Here is an 18,793-nt window from a genome sequence, read left to right as displayed (position 1 = left end):
CTTCCCTGCAGAACCACGCAGCAATGCGGCCGCAGAGCAGGGCAGCTCCCAGTGCAACACTCCTCCATCGCTTGCCCTCTGTGGTAAGGGGCGGGATTTGGTTTGCGCTCTCTCTTTGCGGTCTGGAGTTGCCAGGGGACTACAGCTCCCATCAGCCCCCAACCAACACGGTCACTTTATTTTGTAAAGGTTATACACCCTCGGCTGCAAGAAACCAACCATCTTGAAGCAAGTTCACAAAAGAAAAAGAAAAAATGATCCCCGACCCAAATTGACGAGTAATTTCAGATTTTCGGAAAGTTAAATAACAGCAGGCTAAAAACAGATTAGAACTCGTGCCATCTTTCTAAAAAAAATCTGGACAGGGTTGATTAACAAGAACGTTTCCACCAGTTAAATTGATGGACTATGCCGAAACGGCAAAAAATGACCGGAAGAATCAGAAATCAGGAAGGCCAAATTTTAATAAGGAATGGGGGGAATTTGTAATTTACCTTAAAAACCATTGTAAACAGCTGAAATCGTTAGTAGGATTGGAATAACACTTGTAGCTTAGTAGTGAATTTTGGATATAACGGAGATGTAAAGATTTGGATTATTATAAAAGATGCAGGAGGAAACGATTAATAATAGGGCCCACAATGGGGAGGAGGGAAGTCCTGGAGATTCTTTGGGATCTTGTCTTTATGTTGTACATTTGTGATTGTAAAATTTAAACTTGAAAAACATAATAAATAAATTTACTTATTTTTTAAAAAAGTTTCCACCAGGCGCCGAAAAGAGTGTTGTGAAGGCAGCTTCCTAGATAGGCAGGGAGTTCCAGAGGTCACGCTACAAACCATCGAGTTTTGGCAAATGTGAAACGGGCTTTTCTGGAGCTCCTGTAACTGCCAGTTCCTCTAATGGAAGCTGCTGAGTGGGTGTTTATGGGGTAAAGGGATTTGTAGGCAAACTGGTCCCAAATTATTAAGGTATTTATAAACCAATAGTATATTTACTAATACGGTGCTGTGGCTGATGGGATTTGTAGTCCAGAACTTGTAGAGGCCGCCAGGTTGGGAAAGGCACCCCACTCATTCGGTGAGGATCAGCGATGGTCGCCCGAACAGGAGACTGATGGCCTCCTGTTTTCATTTCTTCTGACAGACCCTCTTCCAGAGAGTTTTCTCCCTCGAGGGCCGGAGACCTTCCTTGGTGAATCGCCTGCCAAACACCCTCGCCTGTCTCCGGTGTGCGCCAGCAGCCACCGGGGTCCAGACACAGAATGGCGGAAATCCAAGGCGTCACGAGAAGGTCAGGGGGCGGCTTGCTCCATCGGTTCGCCATTCCCTCCTTGCATTTCCTGAGCCTCTCCTAACGGCAGCCGTGAAAAAAAGGCAGATTATCTAAATCTATGGTGCAACCACATTTGAAAAACCTGTGTGTCTCCGCTCAGAAAGGATATAGAAAGGGGAAGTTTCAGAAAGGGGTGACAAAAAGAAAGAGTGCAGCATTTGGACTTTTTAGTTTAGCAGAAAGGCAAGGGAGAGGAAACACAATGGAAGTTTATAAAATTAGGCACAGCCTGGAGAAGTGAAGTGAAGTGAAGAAGGCACAGCCTGGGGAACAGCAGACAGAGAAGTGTTTTCTTCCTCTCTCATAAACAATAGAACTTGTGACGTCCCGTGGAGCAAATGTTGGAAGATTCGGGGACGGGTGAAAGAAGCAGAGTTAAAGTGTGGAACTCCCTGCCACAGGAGGCAGTGACTGCCACCAGCTCGGATGGCTTCCAAAGAGGATTAGACCAATTCATGGAGGAGGAGAGGGCTCTCAGTGGCTACTAGCCAGGTGGCCGTTCTCTGTGGCCACGGTTGGACAATGCTTCCAAATGCCGGTAGCTGAAAACCGTAGGAGAGTGTTGCTCTCGTGTTCGAATCCTACTTGCAGATTTCCTGCAGGCATCCGTTTGGTTTTGCTCTTAAAATTCTTCAGAAAATTTTGTGCTTCTTATATATATATTTATGTCGTGAGCCTGCCCTGAGATCTATGGATGAAAGGCTGAATTGAATAAATAATAACCATCTGGTTGACCACTGTCCAGCAGACTCTTTTGATGTTTTACTGAGCTCAGGCCTTCTGGTTTAGGAGCCGGCTTAGTGTTCTCCCTCCTTCCCCACCCTCAGGACTCGGCACCCCCTTGCAAGGGCTGGAGAGGTGTCTGAAGGAGGTCCCCCTGGCGCCCACAGCCAGCCCTGTTCGCCGAGACCATCAGCTCCTCCATCGGCAGCTCCCAGACAGGCTCCCCTCGGCGGACCCCCGCGACCGGGAAGTGGGCGAGGAAGGAGGAAGGTGAGACTCAGCTGCGTGATGTTGCCGGGAACCGGTGAGGCTGGGCAGTTGTGGTCGCGCCCAGATCCACCCACCAACAATGCCATCGTTTCCCTTGGGCAGGATATTTGATCTCTGTCCTGACCCAGCTTTGCTTCCTCTCATTTCCTCAGGGCTCAGTCGGAACGGCACCCCTCTGCAGGGGCTGGAACGGTGTCTGCAGGAGCTCCCCCTGAGCTCGCCCAGCCAGCCCTCTTCGCCAGCCGTCAGCAGCTCCCCAGACAGGCTCCACAGGTGGACCCCGGAGGCAGGGAGGTGGATGAGGAGGGAGGAAGGTGAGTGGCGAGCATCAAGGTTGGAGGCCGGACGGAAAATCTCCAGCCTGAAATGTCGAAGAATGCCTTCGCTGCTGAAACGTTGGGAGCCCCATCAGTTTTGGCATTCTGTCGGCCTCTGAAGACTCACGCATTCCCCTCATGTCAACTCTCTTTCTTTGATTGCTGTTCTATTTCAGTGGTTCCCAAACTTTTTGGGGTGGGGCTTTCTCCTTTGTTCCATCAGCTCATCCCCAGCAACTCCTTCCCTGCCCTACAAAAAAAGCATTGTTCAGAACAGTGGCTTGCACGACCCCCACTAAGGGCGACAATAATAATAATAATAACAACAACAACAACAACAACAAATTTATACCCCGCCCATCTGGCTCGGCTTCCCCAGCCACTCTGGGCGGCTTCCAACAAAATATTAAAATACCGTAATACATCAAAGATTAAAAGCTTCCCTAAACAATAATATATAGAAACGGGAGCAATGAATTGTACATTTATTCAGAATCCAATTAAAACTGTTTAATTTCTTTAATTCAGCAAAATTAAGTGCACTTGATCCAGCTTTTTAAAGTCCAATAGTCATTTACATCTCCAGTGCCCCAATACCTCCTAGCGCCCCCTAGGCAATCGCGCCCACCCCAGGGTAAACAACTATATGGCTATTATAAGACATCTGAAGGTAGCCCTGCATAGGGAAGTGTTTTTTTTAAATAATATTAATTTTATTATTTGTTCTCCTCCCATTTGACTGGATTGCCCCAGCCACTCTGGTCAGCTTCCAACAAATAGAAAAGCGTTGTTGTTGTTGTTGTTGTTGTTGTTGTTGTTATTATTTGAGTTTATATACTGCCCTATACCCAGAAGTCTCAGGGCACTTCACAGAAAAGATCGCAACATATATAATCAGTAAAAACAACAACCCAATAACACGCCCCACCCCCAATAATAGAACATCAAACATTAAAACTTCCCTATATGGGGCTGCCTTCAGAAATAATAATAATTTTCAATGTTTGATTAACTATTTTAATGTACTTGTACATTATATATTTTAATCATGCATGTTTCAAACCTGTTGTTTTCCTGTAATTTTTGATTCCAGGTAGCTGTGTTTCTGCAATCGGTTTGAGTGTCATTTTGCTGTTGTCCTTTCTTAAGATACTATCTCTGCCTTGCATGGGGTTGATCTAGATAACTCTTATGAGTCCCTTCCAACTCCGTGATTCCTTGACCGTTTTGGTATTTCTTGGAAGGAAAGTTGGTACCTAGATAATAAATTAATACCAGCATGGTACAGTTGTGTAGCCGACAGCTTTGCATGCCCTTTCTCGGTAGGACCCAGCCGGAACAGCACCCCCTTGCAAGGCCTGGAGCGGTGCCTGAGGGAGCTGCCCCAGAACACCCCCAGCCAGCCGTGGTCGCCGGCCGTCAGCTCCTCCATCAGCAGCTCCCCGGACAGGCTGCACAGGTGGACCCCGGAGCCAGGGAGGTGGACCCGGAAAGAGGAAGGTGAGGCGGTAAAAGAACAGAAGGTTCATTCTTTGTGCAGCGCAGTGTTAAACGGTGGAACTCCCTGCCACAGGAGGCAGAGATGGCCACCGACCTGGATAGCTTTAAAAGAGGGCTGGGCATACGGCATCGGACCAGATGCCAGTGGGAAACCCGCAAGCGGGATCTGAGCAAAATAGCAACTCCCCTCTTCCTTTGGTTTCCAGCAGCTGGTATTTAGAAGCATTGCTCTCTCCGGAGGTTGAGCAGTAGCCATTGTGGCTGGGAGCCCTCCACAGCCCTCTCCTCCTCCGCAAATTTATCCATTCCCCCCTTAAAGCCATCAAAGTTGGTGGCCAATCCCTGCCTCCAGTGGGAGGGAGTTCCACAGCTCAACTATGTGCCGATTATGCACGGAGAGATTCACAATGTGACAAATTATTACCTTTTCTAAGCGGCGTATGTTAAATAAGCCACACAGAGAATAAAAGATAAGTCATAAAACCAAAAGAATAAATATTTTTTCCTTGTTTTTCTAAATGTGCCCCCTGATGAAGAAACGGTTCTGTTTCGCATCTGTCGCCCGCTTGGACTTGATCTGCAATCCCCAAAATAAAAGGTTGCTGTCTTCTCTCCTTTCGCAACTCAAGCGCTGCGAAGTTGAGAGAGCGGGTTGTTGGGAGCTGGAGAGTGAACCCAGAAGAATGCCTCTTTCCTTCCTCTGTCGCCATAGGTCTCAGCCGAAATGGCACCCCCTTGCAAATGGTGCTGGAGGGCTACTCAAAGGAGCTCCCTGGCGCCCCGAGCGGCCACTTCTTCCGCTCTGTGGCCAGCAGCTCTTCCGACGGACAAGGGAAATTGGGTGCAGGAGAAAGTCCTGCGAAGGAGGCAGGTAAGACGAGGCTCTGCTCCTCAGTCATGCCCACCCCTAAACGATTTTGCACCATTTATTCCAGATGCAGCTTGCAGGGCCTTTTCCCCCATCGTGATTCCTGCGTTGCAGCGGGTTGGGCTAGATGGCCCCTGGGGTCCCCCTTCCAACTCTGCCATTCTAGGATTTTGTGTCTATAACAGATTTTACCTGGTTTTCAGCTGCTACTCGCCCTTCTCTTCCTTCAGGGATCCCACCCCTTCAAGGCCTGGAGAAGTGTTTGAAAGAGATCCCGCTGGGTGGGATTTCTTGCCCAAACGCCGTTCCTACGGGAAGCGACTTCTCTGCCCAGAAGCCCAGGAGGACGGAGGCGTCTTTGCAGAGGCTGTGGGACAGAGGTAAGGAAAGGAGCAGGGAGGAATCTGCGGGGCTGGGGGGAACATCGGGGAATGTGACGTTAAAAAACAATATTTTATTTATTATCTTTAGTTTTGTACGTTTCAATCATTTTGCAATCATTTTAACATTTCAAAACTTGACTTCCTTTCCCCTCTTTCTGTGGTTCCTTTACTTTTTGTATTTTCTGCATATTCCAAATTAATTTACTCACGTGACGTTACGGTGTGTTTTAATTTTTCAGTTTTCAAATTCCGAAAAGGAGGGGTGCTAAAAAGTGGTAGCATGACTTGGGAATTCATATTAATATAATTTAATATGATTTAGTTTTGCTTGGTGAGTAAAATGTGTGTGAAATGGCATAGAAGCTATTAAAATGATTGCCAAGTAATTGCAGCAGTGTTATTATTATTATTATTATTATTATTATTATTATTATTATTATTATTGGCATTCTCAGAAAGTAAATCTAAAATTATTTAGTTTGCCAAAAGCAGTTTATGTGCTTCTCCATCCAATGTAGACTTACCAAGCTAAATGTGGTCTAATCCCAAAAATAATAGCAGACTTGAATTCCTCACACCCAGAAACATATTTTAAAGGCCCCTCGCTGAACTAAAATGACACACCCTTCCATGACACGGTCCTCTATCCATCACCCACCCTAATCTCTCCAGATTTGTTCAGAATAGGATCCAGTCAGTCTTCCATGTGGTCCAGCATCTGGTCGCTCACCTGAGGACAGGATCCTGGACTAGATGGGCTATTGGTCTGATCCAGCACCCAGTCTCTTCTTCCCGCTTGTGATTCCCACCAACTGGTTTTCAGAGGCAGGACATAGCCATTTTGTTTAGTAGCCATCAATGGGCACCTTTAAAAATCAGAGGAGGAACCACAAGATGTTTTAGGGCAGGGGTCAGCAAACTTTTTCAGCAGGGGGCCGGTCCACTGTCACTCAGACCTTGTGGGGGGCGGATTATATATATATATATATTTAAAATGAATGAATTCCTATGCCCCACAAATAACCCAGAGATGCATTTTAAATAAAAGGGCACATTCTACTCATGTAAAAACACGCTGATTCCCGGACCGTCCGCGAGCCGGATTGAGAAGGCGATTGGGCCGAATCCGGCCCCCGGGCCTTAGTTTGCTTCCCCATGGTTTAGTACAGTGGTGTCCAAACTTTCAAAGAGGGCCAGATTTGATGAAATGAAGGGCCGTGAGGGCCGACCAAAGCTGTTAACATTTTTTAGGATTGAACCCAAAGTTGTTGAAGTTATTGATTTTACCCCAGGAACTAATCAAATTGATTAGCCCCCCGAAACAGACTTTGGACATGCCTGGTTTAGTAGGAGTACTTTGGTTTGGAGTAGGTTGGGAGATAGGGAGTTTAGATGGAAGTAATAATGGAATGCTGGATGGTAAAATATTCAGGGATTTATGAGATGAAAAATGAACCATGGAAAGAGAAGAAGGGAAGTCATTGATATTGCAAGGATGCTTAAATGAGTATATTAAATTGCAAAACAGAAAACTGAATAAAAATTATTTATGAAAAAAAAAGACAGTACTGAGCTGAATAGGCCAAGGGTCCAACTCTGCTCCCTCTGCTCAAAACGCCTTTTTCTCCCCTCCAGGCAGCGCCACAAACAGCCTCCCGCCACGTCCCACGAGCTCCTCTGGCTCCGTGGCAGCGGAGGCCGCGGTGGAAGCTTCTCCCCTCGACCGACTGATGAGTTGCCTGAAGGAGATCCCCATTCAGAGGCCGAGTTACCTGAAGACGCCCAGCGTCTCCTCGTCCGCCTCCAGCAGCAGCGAGAGCGAGCGCCAGAGCCCCGGGAGCGGCCTCTGGTGGGACTGCGCTCAAGGTGGGTGACGAAGACGGGGATGGACCCATTCTGAGCAGCGGGGCTGAGGACCAGCGTGGACTCATAAATCAAAATCACATAAGATTGGAAATGTAAAGAGAAAAAAGGTTCTTCTTATCATATGTGGTGGTCTTGTAGTAAGGTCAAAGCTTACTGGGAAATGATATATAATGAATTGAAAAGGATGCCCAAAATAACCTTTGTAAAAAAAAAACTAGAAGCTTTTCTTTTGGGAATTATAGGGACAGAACTACCTAAATGGTATAGAAATTTATTCATGTATGCTACTACAGTGGCAAGAATGCTACTCACCCCAAAGTGCAAAGAAGCAGAAGTCCCAGCAAAGGAAGAATGGATGCAAAAACTTACGGAATATGCAGAAATGGCTAAACATAACCGGCAGAATAAGAAATCAAGATAACAAACTTTTTATGAAATAATGGAAGTGGTTTATAAATTGCAAGCAGATAAAAACATTGGCAGGATTGTTGTAATAACCTGCAGTTTCATAAGAGTATATAATTAAAGTAGATAAATAAATGAGCAAATTAAATGAATTTGGATATGCAGCAGATATTTTAAAAAGAACTTTAAGGAACCGCAGAAAGAGGGGCAAGGAAGTCAATTTTTGAAATGTTAAAATGATTGTTAAATTAATGCAATGTATAAACCTGAAAAGTATAAATAAAATGAGAGAGAGAGAGAACCATCTTGGACTTGGAGAAAATGCCAGCTTTCTTTTCGGGATGCATCGAGGCTGCTATTTTAAAATACTTTATTTTAAAAATGATTTATCAGCCCTCAAGTTTAAAAAGTTCAAAGCATCATCAGAGATTTGCAACATCTCCTAGACAATGACAGGTCTCTTTCTCAAGCTCATCGCCTACAGACAGCCACCCGATCTTAAACAACTCCTCACTCACAATAATACAACAACCAGGCTTAACATGGTCACTGGTACCAGAGCCTGCAATAAACCCAGATGCCAACTTTGCTGCCACATACACCCAGACAGCACCATTACTGGACCCAACAACATCAAACATGCCATCTCAGGCCTATTTAATTGCTCATCTTCTAACATTGTGTCTGCCATCAAATGCCAACAGTGTCCTTCAGCTCTCTATATTGGACAAACAGGCCAAACCTTACGCCAAAGAATAAACGGACATAAATCTGACATCAGGAATCACAAGACAGAGAAACCAGTAGGAGAACACTTCAGTCAAGTGTATTCATTCAATACAGTCAAGTGTATTCATTCAAGTGTATTCATTCAATACAAGATCTCAATGTAGCTGTCTTATTACAAAAGAATTTCAGAAATAGACTTGAAAGAGAAGTTGCTGAATTAGAACTCACCACTAAAATGAAAACTATGGAGAGACCTGGTCTGAGCAGCGATACTGGATTCTTATCCCATTATACAGGCTAAATCTATACTTGGTCATCTGCATACTGACCCTTTTAAAACCTTTTTCTTTTTCTTGTTGGACCAACTGTCATTAACGGTCACTAACAGACTTACCATGCCCATTAGCCAATCGCCCATTCCCTCCCCTCCCTCTCATTGTATATAAGGGTCTGGTGACTTCCGTTTCAGTGTATCTGAAGAAATGTGCATGCGTACGAAAGCATATACCTAAAACTACTCGATTGGTCTCTAAGGTGCTACATCAGGGGTCAGCAACCTTTTTCAGCAGGGGGCCGGTCCACCGTCTCTCAGATCATGTGGGGGGCCGGACTATATTTTGAAAAAAAATAAATGAACAAATTCCTATGCCCCACAAATAACCCAGAGATGCATTTTTAATAAAAGGACAAATTCTACGCATGTAAAAACACTCTGATTCCCATCCGCGGGCCGGATTGAGGCGGCGATTGGGCTGCATCCGGCCCCCGGGACTTAGGTTGCCTACCCCTGTGCTACATTATAATTTTTTAATTCTTTTGGAAGGATTCTTTTAAAGACTTTCTGAGATCCTATAACTTTATTGAAGACTTGATTCTTTTAAGGGAATTTTTAGGTTTTTAAGAAGAGTCTTTTCAACTATCTTTTTAAAGAATTGTTTTAATTTATTTCAGTCGGCGTGTTTTCATTCTTCCTAGACACGGGATCAGAGATGGAAGGGAGTTTGCGGCAGAAGGGGACAGAGTCCAGGCTGCAGAGCACGTTGCTTGCTCCCGAGGAGGAAAGGGAGCTTCCTTCCGCCCGAGAACCAGAGCTTGTCACCATGGGCAGCCGAGCGCCGTCGGCCTCCCCTCTTGGTGGCCTGGAGAGATGCTTAGACAGCATCTCCATGAGCCAGCCTCTCCCCTCCAACATCCCACCTGGCGATGCCAAGAGTCCGGGCGACGTGGTACCCAGGAGATCCCGGCAAGGGGTGGTTGGATCACATCCCACAAGTAAGTGAGGCTGTGGGTAGCCTTTTATGGCGGTGGGTTTGACCCGGGACCGGGATCTTGCCATTAATTAATTAATTAGTGTGCTGTTCATCCTCTATCAATCTCAGTGGGGTTCTCAACATAAAAATACAAGATAAACCCAAAATGTATCCAAACCAATAACCCCCACCCCACAAACATATTTGCAAGGACATGGGAGGCCATTAACCAAAGGCCTGGTTAAAGAGGAACATTTTTGCCTGGCACCTAAAGGTGTATAATGAAGGCACCAGGCAAACTTCCCTGGGGAGAGTATTCCAGAGACAGGGAGCCACTGCAGAGAAGGCCCTGTTCTCGTGTTGCCTCTCTCTTGACCTCTTGTGGAGGAGGCACATGAAGAAGGGCCTCAAAAGATGATTTCAGGGTCTGGGAAAGAGGCGGTCCTTAAGGTATTGCGGTCCTGAGCCCTTTAAGGCTTTATAGGTCAAAACCAGCACTTTGAATTGGGCCCAGAAACTAATCTGTAGCCAGTTCATTTGGACCAAGATCAGTGTAAGATGCTCAAACCGTCTTGCTCCGCTGAGCAACCTGGCCGCTGAATTCTGCACCAGCTGAAGTTTCTGAACAGTCTTCAGAGGCAGCCCTAGGTAGAACGCATTGCAGTAATCTAACCTTGACATTACCAGAGCATAGACAACAGTAGTTAGGCTATCCCTGTCCAGAGAGGGGCGTAGCTGGGCCACCAGCCACAGCTGATGGAAGGCACTCTGGGCCACTGAGGCCACCTGAGCCTCGAGCGACAGCAAAGGATCCAGGAGGATCCCCAGGCTATGAACCTGCTCCTTCAGAGGAAGTGTAACCCCATCCAGAGCAGGCGACCTCCCAGCCATCTGGACTAGGGAACCTCTCACTAACAGGGTCTCTCTTCTATCTGGATTGAGCTTCAGTTCTTGGGGGTTTGGGTCAAGGAGGGAGAGAACTCAAAGATGGCTACTTTTCCCTGGTCTCCCAGGTCCTAGTCCAGCACTCTAATGGTGCATTGAAGCTCCCCCTCCCCCCAATTTCACAACATTTATATACCACTTTACTGTTACAAAACCTCAAAGCTGTTTGCAAAAAGAATAAAATGATAAAAAACCATCAGTTAAAACACATACACACAGGCAGGAATCCATTCCTGGGCTTGATGAGAATGTGCAACTTTTGCAGCTCCTCCAGCAGATGACAACCTCTCCCACGACCCACAGATTGGTCCGAAAGATCCAGCCGCAGCCAGTACCCCCAGTCCTCCCAGTTCACCAGCCCAGGACTCCTTCGGTAGGACGCCTGAGAGGAACGTGGAAGGCCGTGTTGAGCATCCCCAGGCGGAAGGTGAGAGAGCAGCACAATCTGAGATAATACTTATCACAACTGAAAACAATGCCTGTTAGCAATGAAAACAGAGCAGTGCAGTAAATCATAGAGCTACAGGAATCTCAGCTGAAGCGAGACTCCACCACACTCCCTGACAGCAAATTCCACTGTCGAACAGCTCTTACTGTCAGGAAGTTCTTCCTAATGTTTAGGGGGAATCTTCTTTCTTGTAGTTTGGCTCCATTGCTCCGTGTCCGCTTCTCTGGAGCAGCAGAAAACAACCTTTCTCCCTCCTCTATGTGACATCCTTTTATATATTTGAACATGGCTATCATATCACCCCTTAACCTCCTCTTCTCCAGGCTAAACATGCCCAGCTCCCTTAGCCGTTCCTCATAAGGCATCGTTTCCAGGCCTTTGACCATTTTGGTTGCCCTCCTCTGGACACGTTCCGCTTGACAACCATATGTCAGGAGTGCTCTGATGGTGTTTCCTGCTTGGCAGGGGGTTGGACTCGATGGCCCTTGTGGTCTCTTCCAACTCTATGATTCTATGATTCTATGATCCCTGAGAGGTGGCCACCCAGCCTCTGCTTGAAAAGGAGGGAGAGTCCATCACCTCACAAGGGAGACCGTTCCATTGATCAACAGTTCTTGTCACCAGAAGATTCTTCCTGGGGTTTAGTTGGAATCTCCTTTTTTTGCCAGTTGAATCCGTTGGTTTGGGTCCCAGACTTTGGAGCAGGAGAAAACAAGCTCGTTCCTTCCTCCATGCGACGGCCCTTCAGATATTTGAAGATGGCTATCCTATCCCTTGTTATTATTAGTAAGATCTGGTTGGTTGGCATCCATCTCTCTCGGGAGACAATGGAGCAGTGAAGTCAAATAGTAACATATATTATCCACATATGTATACAATCTGTTTTAACAGTTCTTAATTTATTTTTTAATCATATTTATTAAAATTTCCAATAATAACAGAATAGAAAAAATAGAAAAGATAAAGAAGAGAAAGAAACAGAAAGACCAATTTTAAACCCTTATTTTCATAACCTTCTTTCTGGGACTCCCTCCTTCCCCTCCCGACTGTATTCCCCTTTCCCTAAGTTGGTTCCACAAGTTCTCATTCCCAATTTAAACCTAATATGTTGTGCCTATTAGCCAATTTAAATTACAATCTTAACATCACTCCTCATCTTTAACAAAAAAAAAAAAATTTCCCCCAAGATCTACCCCGTTTCCTTCCACGAATTCCCCCTTTTTTTCAAAGCATGTTAAATCAAAATACAGTGGTGCCCCGCAAGACGAACGCCTCGCAAGACGGAAAACCCGCTAGACGAAAGGGTTTTCCGTTTTGGAGGCGCTTCGCAAAACGAATTGCCCTATGGGGTTGCTTCGCAAGACGAAAAAATCTTGCGCGTCCCCGCGGGTTTTTTTCGCTCCCCCCTTTTCCTAAGCCGCCTATCAGCTGTTCCGCTGAAAAACCCGCTTAACAGCTGATCACGGAAAGCCGCTAGACCGCTGTAGCGCTAATCAATGGGCTTGCTTCGCAAGACGAAAAAATCGCTAGATGACGAGAATCGCGGAACGGATTCTTTTCGTCTTGCGAGGCACCACTGTACCAAAGTTATATAGAAAGATAAAAGATAAAAGATAGAAGAAGATTCAAAAAGTTGGTTACATAGCCTTTGGATTCTAGAGTTCCCCCTCCCTTCCCCGGTTTAGATTCCCCATGTCCATCCGTCTATATGTTGTCGGCCTGGAGGTCTCAAGTCCACAGCCAAATTTTCCTCAATCCATCTTGCCGGTTTTCTTTAAATTTGCTTGTTTTGATGCTGTTTAACTTCAAAAATCCAGTCTAATAGAGGCCTTTAATTTCCTTTAGTCATAGTTGCTCCTCCCATTGTTCTTTCCGTGGCGTAGTTGGTCCTTTGCTCTTTTATTTCTTACTTTCTCAGGTTTCTATCTTGTTCAGCTGCAAAACCATTCTTATTCCGAAATCTAGTATCTCTACAGAGGTTTGTTATTCAGGAACAAAAACTTACGTCCAGTTCCTACCTTGCTTCAATAGAAAAATTCTATTGTGTTGTCACCTCTGTAGACAAAACAATATTTCAGTTTAGCTGCTTTCCCAGGAGATAAGTCCTGTACCCATCCCAGAGTAGTTTTCCACATACGCCACTTGTAATCTCCCAAAGCCCCTCTAGGGGGGTTGCAGTAACTTTGTATCCTCTAATCCAAAAGTCAAGTTGTTGTTTCTTTCCCCCCCCCCGACATTTTGTATCCATATTTATGTCCAATTGTAACAAAATTTACCAGCAAAATGCTTATAACAAAGTCCTCTTTATGTTCTCAAGATTTGACAGCTACTTTGACAGCTGTCAAATTCTCCATCTCTCTCCGCCAGGTTCTCCGAATCGCCCCAGTTCCCAGAGGGGGGTTGCCTTTTCCCTCTCACCCTCGACTTTTCTCCTCCAGCACAATTCTTGTAGTATCCCATCGTGGAATTGATATTTTTTGTCAGCAATAAGCTTCTGAATCGATCTTGGTTTCTCAGTCCTTGTTTTAGCATGTTTACAATCAGGGAGGGGGCTGACTTCCTTTTTAGATCCCCCCCGCTCGTGCCGAATCCGAAAAAAAATTCCTTTTTTTTCTCCTTTTATACCCGGTTACCCAATTACTCACGGGTTGTTGTTAAATAGCCGAATTTTCTATGGAAGAAGCCAGCGCTCTCCGACGAATGGCATGCGGCTGCGCTCGGCAGGGGAAGCGATAGACTCACAGCACCACGCCGCTCCCCGGCACCCGATCCGTAGCCTTTAAAAAGGCTCCTTCACGAGTCGGGAGGGCGCTAACGGTACCAGCCGAGTCCCCATGTCCACGGGCTCCGTGCCCGTGGTTTTTAAGGGTCCCCGCGTCGCCGGCGCGGTAGGACCCAGCCCCTGCCGAGCAGACTCCCTCCGGAGCTCGGAGGGAGTCCGCCATTCGGCGATGGCGCCAACCCGGAAGTCCCTAACAGTTCTTAATTTAAAATGGTTTTATTCCGATGGAAAACAAGCAAGGTCCCAACTAAAGAAGAATGGCAACTCAAGCTGATGGAATACGCGCAGCTCGCGAACTTAGCATATAGAATAAAAGAACAAGAAGCACATACGTTCAGAGAAGATTGGGAAATGTTTATGGGGGAAATCGTGTACACTTGAAAATACTGGCAGCATTAAGATAAATTCAACAGTGTAAATAAGTTTTGATGGATGGAATAATGGATTACGGAATGGTTTAGTTTATGTAAAATATGCAGGGATTTATGATATGCAAAATGAACCATGGAAAGAGAGGAAGGGAAGTTTTTGATATTTTAAGAATGCTTAAATGAATAAATGTAAAACAAAATTTGATTTAAAAATTATATATATGTGTGTGTGTGTGTGTGTGTGTGTGTGTGTGTAAAAACTATAAATGGTTTTATCCCTCCCCCTGGGACCTGCTGGTGAAAAGCAGGTCATACATTTAATGATAATGTAATAACGGGAATGTTGAAACACACAAGTCTCTGCATCCACACAGACTCCATATTCCAAAGCAGGCCGGACCTTGCAATACCCTAGAGAGCCTTGGTCAGTTCTTCATCTCAGCTGCCTCCCTCATTCAGGGCTGGTCCACCCATTAGCCTGGCAGCAAACCTGGCAAGGAAAGAGGGGCCAGTCCTCATGGCACCTTTGCAGGGTTCTGTGCCTGCTGGGTACCTGGGTCGCTTCCATCCGCCTCAGTCTCCAGCTTCCCCGCAGAGGCTGCCATAGGGCAGAGGAGGCAGCAGCAGAAGTGGGACTGGCAGGCATCAAACACCCTGCTTCTTGCCTCCTTTAACCAATTGCAATTCCTGGGGGATGCCATTTTCTGATTTGCCTTAGGCGCATAGCTGTCAACCGTCCCTTATTTGGCGGAAAGGTCCCTTATCCCAGCACCATGTCCCGCTGCTGTCCCTTATTGATGATGTCCCTTAAATTTCCCGGGTTTCAAAGGAAGCAACTCCTCTCCCTCCCTCCCTGCCGGTCAGGGAGGAGGGAGGCTCCAACTGTGTTGCTTGGCTGCGTTTCTCACCCAATAAGGAGTCTAAGAACGACTGGGGGGTGGAGCTTGCATGCCTTGTGCCAATCAAATCAACCGCCTTGCCTGGGGACTCGCCTTTGCTCAGCGCTTCCCAGCGGAGAGGTGGCGGTGGTTTTCCTTCCTGCATCCCCTTTGCCAGGTTGCTGCGCTGTGGGAACCACCGCTTGAGGCTTCGTTTGGCTTCTGGCTGGGCTTTCTGCCTTTGGCTCGGAGGGGCTCAGAAGTCGAACATACCTGTGCCCAGAAAAGCCCTTATTTTGGGCTGCTGATCCCTTATTTTCGAGGCTGCTGGTCCCTTATTTTCGAATCTGTAAATTGACAGCTATGCTTAGGCGGCAAAGTGTCTTGCGCTGGCCCTTCCCTCGTCTCCGGATCGGCAGAGGGTGGAGAGAGGGACATTCTGCTGCCAAGATGCTGAAATGTGTCTGTCTCCCCCTGTTTTTGCTCCTGCAGCTGCGAGGAAACGGACACCGAGCGGCTCCTGCCTCCAAGGCCTGGTGAATCTCCTGGCTGAAAGGCCCACCAACCCTCCTTGTCACTTCCGGCCGTTCCCCAGCAAGGCCCAGGGCAGCTCGGAGCAAAGGGAAGCGCAGGCGAGCGTCTCTTCAGCCGAGGAAGGTGAGGGTCTCTGCTGGAGCGTCCTGGCGCCAGAGGCCAGGGCAGCTTTTGTAAGCTTCCAAAATGGCACATCCAAGTTGACATGTTTAATCGGAGAGAAGTCATGGTCAAGTCTGGAAATATATAGACTTTCTTGCGTGAAAGAGAGAATGAACTTGTGATATTTGGTTTTGAGGACTGAATATAATGCTGTTCTATAGAAAGTGGACTTGTTGTTGGACTGGATTTTTATATATAGCTGACAGATGAAGAAATCAGAAGTTCTCTTTTTCCTGTTTGTTTTCTTCTTTCCTCCTTTATCCTTTCTCTATCTTCCTATCTCTTTCTTTCCTTTTCTGGCCTGTGTTTTTATTTGGATTAGCTTTTTCACTCTGACATTGATTTTTGTATTCCTTCTTCCAAATTTTCACTCGAAAAACATTTTGTTTGACGGTCTATTGTGGTCTATATTTTGAATTTGATATATATGGGGGCACCAAAATCTTCAGGTGCCCCTCTAAAGGTCTTCATCCAGCCCTGGGCAGAGCATAATGATGCCAGCTAGCAGCCCTGAAAGCCTCCTCTGCTCCTGCCATAAGATTTGCGGTCATCACAGCTGGGGAAAAGATCTGTCCACAGGCCACGTAGCAAAGCCGGATTCTGGAGAAGGATGCTAGGGAAGAAAGTGGCATGCGCTGAAATAATTTGCCGCTCAGGAGCTGCTGGCCTTCAGTAACAAAGGCCCTCGGATTTACTGAATTTTGGGACCCGCCTTGTAATGGTTTTTTTGCCTTTCTCTGCGCAGAAGGGGCGAGTGAGAGCAGCCCTCTCCAGGGCCTGCTCAGGTGCCTGAAGGAGATCACTGCCCGGGGCCCCAGTCCGTGCAGCCCATCGTCCAGCAATTCCCCGGCCAGAAGCACGCGGGGAGAACCGAGGTGCAGACGTGCCAAGGGAGAGGAGGCGGAGGCCAGGAGGGCAGCCCAGGAAGGTGAGCCTCCGGGGTTGCACCTCTGGCAAGGCAGTGGCAAAGGCAGGCAATGGTGGTGGAGGCAGGTGGTGCCACCTGTCCTGTGCATTCTGGGTAGGGCAGGTGTACACTTAAACCAGAGGTTACTAACATGGCACCCGTAGGTGCCGTGGCACCCTGGGCATCTCCCGCTGGTACCCAGAAAGCCCCCTGAGCACCTACATCACCCCTTTATTTGTGAAGGGCTGGGGAAAGTACATAGAGGTGAAGGAGGAAATGGGGAAGAGAGAGATTCTTTCCCACATTCTGTTTTTTTCTCTGTGTGGTTTTCAAGGCACAGATTCTATCGGATCCAACTTTGACTCAGATCCCTTGAAAAAGCAAAGTTTGTGTGATGATGGTGATGATGATGGTGATGATGATGATGATAATAATAATTATTTATTTATATATACATACATGCATACATACATACATACATACCCCACCCATCTGGCTGAGTTTCCCCGGCCACTCTGGGCAGCTCCCAACAGAACATTAAAAACACGCTAAAAGATCAAACATTAAAAACTTCCCTAAACAGGGCTGCCTAGATGTCTTCAAGAAGTCATATAGTTATTTATTTCCTTGACATCTGATGAGAGGGCGCCACCACCGAGAAGGCCCTCTGCCTGGTTCCCTGTAACCTCGCAGTGAGGGAACCGCCAGAAGGCCCTCGGCGCTGGACCTCAGTGTCTGGGCTGAATGATGGAGGTGGAGACGCTCCTTCAGATATACTGGACTGAGGCCATTTAGGGCTTTCAAGGTCAGCACCAACGCTTTGAATTGTGCTTGGAAACATATTGGGAGCCAATGTATGTCTTTAAGCACCGGTGTTATGTTTTCCTTCCTTCCTTCCTTCCTTCCTTCCTTCCTTCTCTCTTTCTTTTTATTTCTTTCTCTCTCTGACTCTGACTCTCTCTCTCTGTGGTGTGGGGAGGGGTCAATCCCTGGTAGGAGGGACAGAAATAACCATGTGCCGTTGACACACACTAAAAACCCAAACATGCCCATAGGTCAAAAAAGGTTGGCAACCCCCTGATTTAAATCAATGATACCCCGCTGCCAAAACAGATCTTGGGGTGCAAAAAAGTCTGAGCCCAATATTCTCCCCCTGCAGAGCTTCCAACGGGTCAGAGGAGCCGCCTGAAGGAAAGGTCGATGGGCAGCGACGGCCCGGCCACCACGCCCTTGAGCAGTCCACAGAGAGAGGCTGGGCACAGGAGCCCGACCCCCGAGGCTGGCGGGGGGCACCGAGGTGAGACAACACGGCCTCTGGCAAAGCAGGAGGGGCGCAGCAGCCGCAGAGACTTAAAACCCTCTGAGATCCCCTGCAGGATCAGGCCAGTGGTCCAGCGTCCCGTTCTCACAGGGGCCAACTGGATGTGCTCAGGATCTGTGCCCAAGAGCACACCCTCGCCTTCTGCGTAGTATTCTGGGGCATAACTGTCATTGTTTCCCTTTTTATAAGGGAAATTTCCTCATTCCGAATAGGATTCCTCGCAAGAAAAGGGAAGAGTTGACAGCTATGTTCTGGAGTTCAGAAGCATTGCTGCCTCTGACCGTGGAGCTGGCAGCCATCGATAGCTTTCTCCTCCTTAAATTTATCCAGTCCTCTTTTATTTTATTTTTTAAATAATTTTTTTAATTCGGTTTTATAATTTACATTTCTATTCAAACAGTAGTCCTAATCATAAACATATAGAATTCCCTGAATCCTTAGCCTTCCCTCCACGCCTCCATGGGTTCCATTGTCAATCTTTTTCAACTGCATCATATAATATTCTCCATTTTTTCTTAGAATTGCATACACTGAAACAGAGGTAGGTTAGGTAGGTTAGGCTGAGAGTGAGCGACCGGCCCACAACATCACTCGGTGAGCTTCTTGGCCAAGCATGGGGATTTGATTTTTTTTGCCAATGGTTTCTTCTATTTTTTTTTTAATTAACAAATTTACCAAATTTTAAACAAACTCATAACAAATCGAGCAAATTTAATACAACCCCCCCCCCCAGAAATCAACTTCCCGCCAACTTCTTAGATGTTTCCATAATTAACCCTTATTGCTGCTTATATTTCAT

At 46.7% G+C, this 18,793-nt stretch overlaps 1 protein-coding gene and 1 long non-coding RNA gene across 2 annotated transcripts in view; one reads left to right on the top strand and one right to left on the bottom strand.

Moving 5' to 3' along the window:
• The window catches only part of LOC308569502 (uncharacterized protein), a 67,286-nt gene that overhangs the window by 44,659 nt on the left and 3,834 nt on the right, over window positions 1-18,793 (top strand). The window contains exons 13-21 of the mRNA XM_081163471.1: window positions 3,972-4,145; window positions 4,858-5,016; window positions 5,244-5,393; window positions 7,032-7,262; window positions 9,348-9,668; window positions 10,857-11,018; window positions 15,563-15,727; window positions 16,512-16,694; window positions 17,833-17,970. Of these exons, the coding sequence (XP_081019597.1) occupies window positions 3,972-4,145; window positions 4,858-5,016; window positions 5,244-5,393; window positions 7,032-7,262; window positions 9,348-9,668; window positions 10,857-11,018; window positions 15,563-15,727; window positions 16,512-16,694; window positions 17,833-17,970 (1,683 nt within the window). The remainder of the gene's footprint in view (window positions 1-3,971; window positions 4,146-4,857; window positions 5,017-5,243; window positions 5,394-7,031; window positions 7,263-9,347; window positions 9,669-10,856; window positions 11,019-15,562; window positions 15,728-16,511; window positions 16,695-17,832; window positions 17,971-18,793) is intronic.
• Window positions 2,649-6,353, bottom strand: LOC308569774. Its single transcript, XR_014000839.1, has 4 exons — window positions 6,127-6,353; window positions 5,206-5,425; window positions 3,709-3,901; window positions 2,649-2,895 (listed from the first exon to the last, which is right to left on the bottom strand). It is a non-coding gene; the product is annotated as an uncharacterized lncRNA (long non-coding RNA).

The sequence above is a fragment of the Podarcis bocagei genome (genome assembly GCF_964188305.1).
Source record: "Podarcis bocagei genome assembly, chromosome: 12".
Taxonomy (NCBI): Eukaryota; Metazoa; Chordata; class Lepidosauria; order Squamata; family Lacertidae; genus Podarcis; species Podarcis bocagei.
This window is presented reverse-complemented; position numbering and strand designations above follow the sequence as displayed.